The sequence below is a fragment of the Lithobates pipiens genome, unplaced genomic scaffold, assembly GCF_037356315.1.
Source record: "Lithobates pipiens isolate NorthernLeopardFrog02 unplaced genomic scaffold, aLitPip1_a1.2 Scaffold_44, whole genome shotgun sequence".
Lineage (NCBI taxonomy): Eukaryota > Metazoa > Chordata > Amphibia > Anura > Ranidae > Lithobates > Lithobates pipiens.
This window is the reverse complement of record NW_027507870.1, coordinates 2,970,751-2,982,751: the sequence shown is the minus strand read 5'-3', so window position 1 is coordinate 2,982,751 and position 12,001 is coordinate 2,970,751. Positions and strand designations below refer to the sequence as shown.

The window sequence follows — 12,001 nt, the reverse complement described above, 5'->3', positions numbered from 1 at the left end:
GAGGATCTATGAGTGCCGAAACACATTGGCCTTCCTTGTTATCTTGTTGTGAACCAATATGACCAATTAGATGACTTTGGACTCTTAAGCCCCATACACACTATCAGATTTTCTGCTGATTTTTTCCTTTATAGATTTAGGAGGTCAAACCTTAGGAGTTTCAATTTGTATGTAATCAGGCAGGCCCTTGCACTACATGGTTTTGGTAAATCTGAAGGAAAAAAAAAAAATCTGCAGAAAATCTGATAGTGTGTATGGGGCTTTAGACCTTTTGTTTGGCATACTTAGACAATACACCAATATGAATTAAGCGAACATTAAGTATTCATATGTCAATTTTATAAAAGGGAGGAGCTATGGAGTGCGGAAACACGTTGGTCTTCCTTGCCATCTAGAGAACCAATATTAGAAGACCTTGGACTCTTAGACCTTTTGTTTTGGCACTCTCAGACTATACACCAATATGAATTAAGCCGGCATGATTATTCATATGTCTATTGTATAGAAAGGTGGAGCCATCAGTGCCGAAACACGCTGGCCTTCCTTGTTATGAACCAATATCAATATTAGATGAATTTGGACTCTTAGACCTTTCGTTTGGCACACTCAAACAATTCACCAATATGAATTAAGCCAACATAGGTCTATGTTTTTTTAGAAGGGGGGGGCAATGAGTGGCGAAACACGTTGGCGCTCCTTGTTATCTTGTAAACCAGGCATATGCAATTAGCGGACCTCCAGCTGTTGCAGAACTACAACTCCCATGAGGCATAGCAAGACTCTGACAGCCACAAGCATGACAGCCAGAGGCAGAGGCATGATGGGACTTGTAGTTTTGCAACAGCTGGAGGTCCGCTAATTGCAGATCCCTGTTGTAAACCAATATAAAATATTATAATATTAATAATATTATATATTAGAAGACCTTGAACGATTAGACCTTTTGTTTGATGATCTCAGGCTTCGTACTCGCCAATTTTTTCCTTGTTGCAGATTTTCCTTTACTGGCCTTTCAGTAGAACAGGAACTGAGGGGAAATCCCTCTAATAAAGCCCCGGATAGAAATACAAACCAGGACAGGGATTCTAATCTTCCCCTACTCAAAACTTTCTTAAAAAAAAAAAAAATCAATCTGGCAAACACTTCAATAATCCATAAAGTCAATGGATAGCCAGGAAGCAGTGGCAGGAGCAAGAGAGTGAAGGACCTTGAATTTGAACAATTCTGTCCTGGCAAGACGTGAAGTGGCACCGATAGGTGGGACATGATGTGGCTCAGGTGGGACCACAAAACCTCTAAGAGTGATCATTTACTGCTCACCAAGCAAGAGTCATACAATAGCATTACATGGAAGGGCAGCGTTGGATACGTCCATTGAAAGGGTTCCTCAAATCCGAACTTTGAGTCTCCCGTGGCTGGAAAGACGTGACACATTATACAGAAGGAAGGAGAGCAGAGCTGCTTGTGCCTTGCTGGTAGTTAAACTCATCAACCGAGTCTTCTTTTATCTCATTCATAAATAAATAACAGGCCCCTAAATTGTAGCCATGCTTGTGCATCAATGCGTAAGAATTATTTTTTTTGTTTCAACAAAAACATTAATTAGTATTACGTAGCTCGCACCAGTAGTCGGCCAAAGCTAAGTGCAAACTCGGAGCAAAAAGAACGCATGGACTTGGACATAACCATCACAGCGGCTCCACGTTTGTAAACAAAGCCCCCACAAAAAAAAAAAAAAGTGTCCCGTGCATCAGAAGACTTTCCGAAAAGCTACAGAACTTGGAAAATCGCTAAGTCTGCGCTTCTGGCAGCTTCCTGCTTGGACCCGGCCTGGGAGTGCCAAGCCGCGGGGCTGTGTGGATGAGGCCGCGGCTCGACTCACAGTTCAGGTTTTGATATCGGGAGGTGTCTGGAGGTGAACGGCGACACACTGATATGAAGCTGAAGCTCCCTAAGCAGCAGACAGGACAGGACACAGTCTCTTCATGGTCCAGGACTGAACTGGAGGAAGCATGCAGAGGAGCCATGCTTCCGCTCTCGGCTCCTTCACACCCTAGGCCTGGCAAGCTACCCTCCCATAGGTTGCCCTCCATTGAACCCAGAGGGTGAGGATGCAGCAAGCCGACCCATCCGATGGGTTTGCTGCAGACTACATTGTTATTGTCCGAAAGACTTATCCTGTTGGGGACACCCGGTGGTTCCTGCTGCCATGTGCTTACAGGGGGAGAGGGGGAACGGGAAGACGAAGGTGTAGAAGATGATGAAGAGTGAGGAGGAGTCAGGCGAACGGGAAGCGATCCATTGGCCCGAACCTGCGACAGCCTCCTACAAAACGTGTTCTCTTCTGTGCTCTCCGGACTGCTTGAACAATCCATGGGCTCTCCAATCTCCGGCCGCACAAGTGCCGCATTTTCTCCTGACATTGTCCCATTAGGTTTCCACCGCTGATTCCAGTCCTTTGAACTCTCGTGAGGCTTTGGGGTCTCTGTCCCCCCAGGTTGACTCTTTTTTCCATGTGGGTGAAGATCTGGGGATAAAGCTTTAACCTCCCAATCTGAAACACCAATAGAGTTCTCCGCAGAGTCTTTTTCCCTCGGGTCATCAGTACTTGGGGGACTTGTGCGTTTTGCTAACAGTTCACTGTTTGGATATAGGGCTCTCTTTTCTGTGGACTCCTCCTTCATGTAGTCTATGAGAGCCCCACCAAACTGTCTCACTTCCTGGCCACACGCACCAGCGCTCGTGTTTAATGTCCAGTCTTTATCAAGCAGAGATTCTGCCACCCCACCAGATTCCAGATTTATTGGAGAATTTAGACTTTGAAGCAGATTATTGGTGGGAGTTGCCACAGAATTCTGAAAATCATTCTGTAAGAACCCATTGACTGTCCTACTGCTTCCATCTGTTTGTACAGAACTTACATCGATGTCACAACTTTCCCCTTTAAAGTGGAGACCTCTCTGTACCGGGGTGGTGACGGGGCACAGACTTCCTCTCCGCGTCATTTCAGGAGAGGACGGAAGAGAGCGGCAGCGCCTTGGTCTGCCCATCATCTCCGAGAAGTCACAATGGGCATCCACTATGGGCTCCGGGGTGACCGGGCTGCTGGTCTGGTAGTTCAGTGGGGGTGGAAGGTCGAATGTCAACGAAATGACCGATTTGCTTGGGGTGTCGTAAAGCTTGATTCTTCCACCCTTCAGGTCTTCTCTCTGAGAGAAAGGGTTAATGCGGGCAGGCGTGTCATGCATGAGGTCATTGTACAGATCCTGAGAGCGCTGCAAGAGCGGCGGCTGGGGAGAGAACATGTCAGACTGGCTGCGGGACAAGCGCTGGTCAGGGGGTGTTGGAAGATCCCAGGACCGTTCCTGATTATCCGAGAGCAACGAAGGTTTCCTTTCACCTAAAAAAAAACAAAAAAAAAATTTGAGTCATTGCTTCAAACTTTGTTAAAAAAATAAATAAAAAGAAGAGGATTCATTAAGTAGTAATTTTAACCACTTGCCGCCCGCCCTATAGCAAATGGACGGCGGCAAAGTGGTTTCATAATCCTGACCGGACGTCATATGACGTGATCAGGATTATGAGCCGCTGCGCGCCCCCGGGGGCGCGCATCGCGGCGATCGTTGTTGCGGGGTGTCAGTCTGACACCCGGCAACTACGATCTCGGTAAAGAGAGTCTCCGACGGAGACTGTTTACCACGTGATCAGCCGTGTCCAATCACGGCTGATCACAGTGTAAATAGGAAAAGCCGGTGATCGGCTTTTCCTCACTCGCGTCTGTCAGACGCGAGTAGAGGAGAGCCGATCGGCTGCTCCTCTGACAGGGGGGTCTGTGCTGATCGATTATCAGCACAGCCCCCCCGAGGATGCCCACACTGGACCACCAGGGACGCCACCAGACCACCAGGGATGGCAAGGACATGGTATGCCACCCTAGACCACCAGGGATTTTAGTCAGTGCCACAATGGATGCCAATCAGTGCCCATAATGGATGCCAATCAGTGCCCACAATGGGCATCAATGATTGGCATGCATTATTGATTGGCACTGATTGGCATCCATTAGTACAATATATTATAATACAATGCCGCCTATCAGTTCCCATCTGTGCCGCCTATCAGTGCCTACCCATGCCCACCTGTGCCGCCTACCCATGCCCACCTACGCCGCCTACCCGTGCCAATTTGTGCCACCTATCAGTGCCCATCCGTGTCGCCCATCAGTGCCACCCATCAGTGCCACATATCGGTGTCCATCAATGCCACCTCATCAGTGCCACTTCATTGGTGCCCATCAGTGCCGTCTTACCATTGCCCATCAGTGTAGCCCCATCAGTGCCCATCAGTGAAGGAGAAAACTTACTTATTTACAAAGTTTTGAAACTGAAACAAAAAAAAACATTTTTTTTTTTCCAAATTTTTGGTATTTTTTTATTTGTTTAGCAAAAAATAAAAACCGCAGAGGTGATTAAATACCACCAAAAGAAAGCTCTATTTGTGGGAAAAAAATGATACAAATTTCATTTGGGTACAGTGTAGCATGACCGCGCAATTGTCATTCAAAGTGCGACAGCGCTGAAAGCTCAAAATTGGTCTGGGCAGGAAGGTGTTTAAGTGCCCCCCCGGTATTGAAGTGGTTAATACAAAGAACAAGACAACATCAGTTGGGTAGGATAGAAAAACAAAATCCTTTACTTGGAGTCAAGGGACACAGGAATTCAGATAATTTTGCGGCAGTATAACCCAACAGTTTCTGAATTTCTGTGTCCTTCAATGGATGAGAATGAAACAATTTTTGCATATGTATAGAAAGGGTTCTTCACTGTAAGAGCTGTTCATCTGAGGAAACAACTTTTGATTTTTATACTCTTATTGTATAAAAATGTTAAAGCGGGAGTCCGCCGTTTTTTCTTTTTTTTTTTAAAGCCAGCAGCTACAAAAATACTGCAGCTGCTGACTTTTAAAATAATGACCCTTACCCGCCCAGCGATGTCGGCACCGGAACCCGATCTCTCGATAGTCTCTCGGGTGCTGCCGCCGCCATCTTGGGTATGGGAATCAGGAAGTGGAGCCTTGCGGCTTCATTTCTCGGTTCCCTACTGCGCATGCGCGAGTCACGCTGCGCAATAAGGATGGTCCCCACTGTCTCTGGGATCCGTGTGTTTCCCAGCAGACAGCAGGGGACCTTCGGAAAGGGGTGTAGATTCTGCGGAAAGGGGTGCAGCTTCTGCAGATATCTATGCCGGAAGTGGGTGCAGATACCTGTACTGTACTGGTACCTGCACCCCCCTCCCCCCTGAACGGTGCCAATTGTGGCGCTGGAGGGGGGGGGAGGGCTCCAATAAGCGGAAGCTCCACTTTAGAGACCAATGAGGAGCCGTTCTCCACCCATATCTTCATACTCACCACTGCCCGGGGTTATCAACTCCGACATCTCTTTCTGGCTTCTGTGTGGAGTCTTCATCACATCCATCTCCTCCAGGATGTCTTCAAGTCGCAGACTCACCTCACAGAAGGACGGCCTGGAGTCGGGCGCCATCTATGGGTGAACAGGAAAAAAAAATAAAGTGTCAACTTCAATAGAACATATAAAGAGAACCACTCCTGAGTGATTACACAAGACCAAATTGAACCCCTTTATGCTGCCTGGTGGGCTTTAATGGCAGAAGGTGGCATGGCTTCTATATCATGCGACTGCTGCGCTTGGTTCTCGCAGAGGTCATATGATAAGGAGCCTGTCCCACTGGCACCCAATCATAAGCCGTGACCAAGAGATGTCATCTGAGAGCTCAGTGTGCTGGGAGCTGTGAGGGGACCCACTTCTTCTGGGACAAGGTTCTGTAGCAGAGGAGACCCTATTTTTTCAAGACAACGTTCTGTGGAGGGACGGGACCCAATTCCGAGACAACGTTCTGCGGAGGGACGGGGACCCAATTCCGAGACAACGTTCTGCGGAGGGACGGGGACCCAATTCCGAGACAACGTTCTGCGGAGGGACGGGGACCCAATTCCGAGACAACGTTCTGTGGAGGGACGGGGACCCAATTCCGAGACAACGTTCTGTGGAGGGACGGGGACCCAATTCCGAGACAACGTTCTGTGGGGGGACGGAGACCCAATTCCGAGACAACGTTCTGTGGGGGGACGGAGACCCAATTCCGAGACAACGTTCTGTGGGGGGACGGGGACCCAATTCCGAGACAACGTTCTGTGGGGGGACGGGGACTCAGTTCCTCCGGGACAACGTTCTGTTTGGGGAAGGGGACCCAGTTCCTCCGGGACAACGTTCTGTGGGGGAAGGGGACCCAGTTCTTCTGGGACAACGTTCTGTGGGGGAAGGGGACCCAGTTCTTCTGGGACAACGTTCTGTGGGGGAAGGGGACCCAATTCCGAGACAACGTTCTGTGGGGGACGGGGACTCAGTTCCTCCGGGACAACGTTCTGTGGGGGAAGGGGACCCAGTTCTTCTGGGACAACGTTCTGTGGGGGAAGGGGACCCAATTCCGAGACAACGTTCTGTGGGGGACGGGGACTCAGTTCCTCCGGGACAACGTTCTGTGGGGGACGGGGACCCAGTTCCTCCGGGACAACGTTCTGTGGGGGAAGGGGACCCAGTTCTTCCGGGACAACGTTCTGTGGGGGAAGGGGACCCAGTTCTTCCGGGACAACGTTCTGTGGGGGAAGGGGACCCAGTTGCTCCGGGACAACGTTCTGTGGGGGAAGGGGACCCAGTTCCTCCGGGACAACGTTCTGTGGGGGAAGGGGACCCAGTTCCTCCGGGACAACGTTCTGTGGGGGAAGGGGACCCAGTTCCTCCGGGACAACGTTCTGTGGGGGAAGGGGACCCAGTTCCTCCGGGACAACGTTCTGTGGGGGAAGGGGACCCAGTTCCTCTGGGACAATATTATGAGGGGGAGGGAACCAAATTCTTCTAAAACAATGTTCTCTGGGGCAAGGGAACCATTTCTGCTCAATGTTCTGCGGGGAAGGGGACCCAATGTTTCTGGACAATGTACTGTGGGGGGCAGGGAAACATTCAAAAATGTATCACAACTGTAAAACAGGTTAGATGGGCAGTATGATACTGTGCTGCTTTGTGGCCTTGGGGATTGGAACGCCTGCTATCCCAGTTGAGTGCAAAACTGTATGAAGAATGTTTGCTGTAGATTTGTAGGACTTGTTCACGCATGCAACCAGGGGGCGATCAAAAACGGGCGGTTGAGCTGCAGACTTACTGCTCAATACTACCAGAAAATCACCCACCTAAAGAGGAACATGTAGCTACTTAGGGCTGTACACAAGTCCCACCAAACATTAAACCTAATTTAAATAAAGGGGGCTGAACCGCAACCTCCATGTATGCGGTCACAGCACAGTGCTTTGGTCTTTCAATGTTAAAACAGAAAGTAAGGACCCAACATACTGCCTCCTAGCCACCCGTTCACTGCCCTCTGGAAACTGATCCACCACAGGGGAGTGAAAGGGAATAATATAGAGCAGCCATTCTCCATCAGGGTTCCATGGAATGATAGGGCTCCTCGAGCTGTGGCAGTATGACCTCTTATTGGATGGGGCCTACAAAGTTCTGGGGCCAAAGCCAACTTCCAACTGACCACCAACGTAAGTGCCATTCCCCCCCCCCCCCCATTAACCCTGATTGTTTGGTTTTCTGAAGACCTTAAAATAATTTTAGCGGTTCCCCTACAGTAGAAAGGTTGAGAAAGGCTGCTCTAGAGTGTCAACTCCGAGTCTGCTGACATCACATCCAAGATGGCGGCACCCAGGGCTTTTGGATGTCTACACAAGGGAGGATTGAACGGGCAAAGACTAGGCAGAAAATACATAAAATGCACATATAATCTTATGATTTTATAGAAAGATTGTTCAAATTAACGGTCTGGGGACAGGTTCCCTTATAGTCCACTAGACCATTACAGTACAGGTTTCCTTCAATGTCCTCTAAGGTGCTACAATGACATATCCAGGTACAGCTTCCCTCATTTCATCACACTTTATAGATACGGAGGTGTTTTTACCCAACAACATTGGAAGGCCAGCTGGAGGAAGGCAGGGGGACAGTCAGACTCAACCATTTCCCGAAACGACTTGATGTCCAGACCAAAATCCTGCAGGGAGAGACACAATGAGATGAAAGAACAAACGGCACAACACATGGGCCATGTGCCCGCAAGCCGAGGGAAGGAAGACGGACAGGAGCATCCCCTGAGAGTTGTGTAATTGCTTCACTGGTTGCCTCTGACTGCCAACCTCACCATATATGGAATGAGATTGGTGATGTCAATACTGTCCGGCTCATTGTTCTCCTTGCTGGAGAGGAAGTTGTACCAGAGGACATGCAGTGCAAGGATTTCCCTGTTTCATTCAATCAGTGAACCTGTACTTCCTATACCTCTCCTGCTGCTTCTGAATATTCTCCCGCTGGGACGGCAGCTCTGACATGAAGAAGCAAAGCCCTGCCCATCTACACATTAATAGCCACACACACAGAACAAGGCATGGCAAGTCAGTAATAGGGTAACGATCAGTTGCAGGGAGACCAAAGACAATACTGATGACCAGTCTTTGGCCCCCTGCTTGCCTTTGTTTTTGGATGCATCTTCCACAGCAGAGGTCCTCTTTAACCTGAACACTGAAATTTAACCCTTCACTGCACATGAAAAATAAGAAAACCCCATGTCATAGACCTTAAGGAGCCTGGCGATCTAGGCACGGGCGGGAGGACGGGGGAATCAGGCGATGGCCATGGACGGGCGATCTAGGCACGGGCGGGAGGACGGGCGATCTAGGCACGGGCGGGAGGACGGGCGATCTAGGCACGGGCGGGAGGACGGGCGATCTAGGCACGGGCGGGAGGACGGGCGATCTAGGCACGGGCGGGAGGACGGGCGATCTAGGCACGGGCGGGAGGACGGGGCGATCTAGGCACGGGCGGGAGGACGGGGCGATCTAGGCACGGGCGGGAGGACGGGGCGATCTAGGCACGGGCGGGAGGACGGGGCGAATCAGGCGATGGCCATGGACGGGGGAATCAGGCGATGGCCATGGACGGGGGAATCAGGCGATGGCCATGGACGGGGGAATCAGGCGATGGCCATGGACGGGGGAATCAGGCGATGGCCATGGACGGGGGAATCAGGCGATGGCCATGGACGGGGGAATCAGGCGATGGCCATGGACGGCAGGACGGAGATCTGGTGATGGCCATGGACGGCAGGACGGGGACCTGGAGATGGCTATGGACGGCAGGACGGGGATCTGGAGATGGCTATGGACGGCAGGACGGGGATCTGGAGATGGCTATGGACGGCAGGACGGGGATCTGGAGATGGCTATGGACGGCAGGACGGGGATCTGGACATGGCTATGGACGGCAGGACAGGGATCTGGACATGGCTATGGACGGCAGGACAGGGATCTGGACATGGCTATGGACGGCAGGACAGGGATCTGGACATGGCTATGGACGGCAGGACAGGGATCTGGACATGGCTATGGACGGCAGGACGGGGGTCTGGTGAGGGCTATGGACGGCAGGACGGGAATCTGGAGATGGCTATGGACGGCAGGACGGGATCTGGAGATGGCTATGGACGGCAGGACAGGGATCTGGTGATCTATGTATGGACAGGAGCCTGGTGATGGGTATGGATAGGTTTTGTCTTTACTCTGTTAAATATCCGACATACGTAGACAGTAAACATTCATTCGGCTTTGCCAATCATACTCACAGAAAAGGTCGATATCTACAGAGACCCGCCCGGTGGAGACACCTTGTTGTGGGACTCACCTCTGTTCGGGGAAGATAGTCGGGATCGGCTGGAATCCGGGCGATTATCTCACACAATACGATCCCAAAAGAGAAGACATCGGCCTGGAGGAGGGGAGAGAGCAGGTGAGTGGAGGTCATACTCGGCTTCTGGTCACTCATGTGATAAATACAGAAAGATTACCTTCTCGTTGTACAGGTCACCTCGCAGGACCTCGGGGGCCATCCAATACGGGGACCCAACCACTGTGAGCGGCTCAGTCTGACTGGAAGAGAGAGGCCGGGAAGATGAGGAGGAGGTCGTACACAAATCAAAGCACCTTCACACCACACAAAGGCTTACAAGGCTCATAAAAGGGAAACACCTCCCCCAAAAAACCAAGACGTCGGGTGTGTCTGGCAGATGGACCCCATTGCTGCCATCTTGTATATTTCTGGGACTCCAATGACCAGATTCTCCCACCAACATTTCCAGTTCCACCAAACGGTGGTGGCACTCATCTGGATGGATTCTCCTCAACACTGAATAAACTAATCAATTACCAGTCTAGGTGCTAACGAGGCCCTCACCATTGTGGGAGGGGCAGAGACACAAACTACTGCAGGAAATCTCACCATTGTGGGAGGGGCTAACACAAACTACTGTAGGATAATTGCCTCATTGTGGGAGGGGCAGAGACAAACTACTGAAGGGAATTCTCACCAATGTGGGAGGGGCAGAGACACAAACTACTGCAGGAAATCTCACCATTGTGGGAGGGGCAGAGCCACAAACTACTGCAGGGAAATCTCCCTATTGTGGGCGGGGCAGAGACACAAACTACTGCAGGAAATTGCCCCATTGTGGGAGGGGCAGAGACACAAACTACTGCAGGAAATTGCCCCATTGTGGGAGGGGCAGAGACACAAACTACTGCAGGAAATTGCCCCATTGTGGGAGGGGCAGAGACACAAACTACTGCAGGAAATCTCACTATTGTGGGATGGGCAGAGACACAAACTACTGCAGGAAATTGCCCCATTGTGGGAGGGGCAGAGCCACAAACCACTGCAAGAAATCTCAGTATTGTGGGAGGGGTAGAGAGACAAACTATAAAAACAAAACTATAAAATTTCACCATAGATGTTTTCATATGATCAGCACAGCTGATATTACGGATCTGAGATACGGATATAATAAAAACATAAAAGGAAATAACATAAGGAATGTCTCGTGCATACAATGTTATGGAAAGGGAAGGTTCCCCTGTGGTTGGCGCCGTGCGTCTACTACTCCCTGTACAATCCACCCTTCTAATGTTACCTCGTATCTCCCCGGGGACGCGGTGTGTGACGGCGGTGCAGAGGTCAGGGACTCGTGTTAAACTCAGTAATTATTAATCAGTCAGATATCTGATCTGCAGAACGGAGGGCGATACCAGATCCCGGTGATGCCCCTCAGATCAGGATTTAAAGGGGAACTCCGGACAGATTAATCAACACAGATTAATGCAGCTTTGTATATATTAAAACTTCATTACAAGTAATAAAAAAAAAAAAAATAATAGAGAATATATATATATATATATATATATACACACACACACATACATACACACACACACGTAATGTATACCCTGTAGTAGTAGAACAAGGTTTTTAAAATCCAAGAGAAAAATCTGTAACGAAACAGAAGTGCACAGGAGACGGCCGGACTGAATATAAACGGCGTGCTACACGGGGACAAAGAGCAAACTACAGGACGTAAAAAGGTGCTACATTGGAATAAATATTTCTCACTTCTGTTACTTAACCATTTTTACATCTATGGGGGACCATCTGTGCTGCCATGGCCCGGGGTGGTGCCAGCTTTTTATGACCCATGCCAGCACTTGTAAATTAAAAATTGCAATTATTTAAACAGAATATACATGAAATACAATGGCAAAAGTAATAAAAAAAACAAACATAAAAAAAAAAAAAAAAATATATATATATATCTCTATCTCTATCTATATATACAAAACTACAGATATAAAAGCAATAACAAGAATAATAATAAAATAAAAACACCAAATATAAATAAAATAATGTACTTAAATTGTATTGAGCTCAAAATAAAATATGAAAAATAAGACAAAAAATAAATAAAATGTTCTGATTAAATTGTAATGAATTCAATAAAATTATATATATATATCAAATTAGAAATGATTATAATCTTCATCATCATAT

The 12,001-nt window shown here is 49.0% G+C and overlaps 1 protein-coding gene across 2 annotated transcripts in view; it reads right to left on the bottom strand.

Moving 5' to 3' along the window:
- Positions 1-914: 914 nt before the first annotated feature.
- The window catches only part of LOC143956888 (uncharacterized), a 72,551-nt gene continuing 61,464 nt past the window's right edge, over positions 915-12,001 (bottom strand). For both annotated transcript variants that reach the window (XM_077467050.1, XM_077467051.1), the window contains 5 exons: positions 9,972-10,053; positions 9,809-9,892; positions 8,037-8,126; positions 5,407-5,539; positions 915-3,400 (listed from right to left, as the gene is read on the bottom strand). In XM_077467050.1, the coding sequence (XP_077323176.1) occupies positions 1,791-3,400; positions 5,407-5,539; positions 8,037-8,126; positions 9,809-9,892; positions 9,972-10,053 (1,999 nt within the window). In that variant the 3' untranslated portion in view covers positions 915-1,790. The remainder of the gene's footprint in view (positions 3,401-5,406; positions 5,540-8,036; positions 8,127-9,808; positions 9,893-9,971; positions 10,054-12,001) is intronic.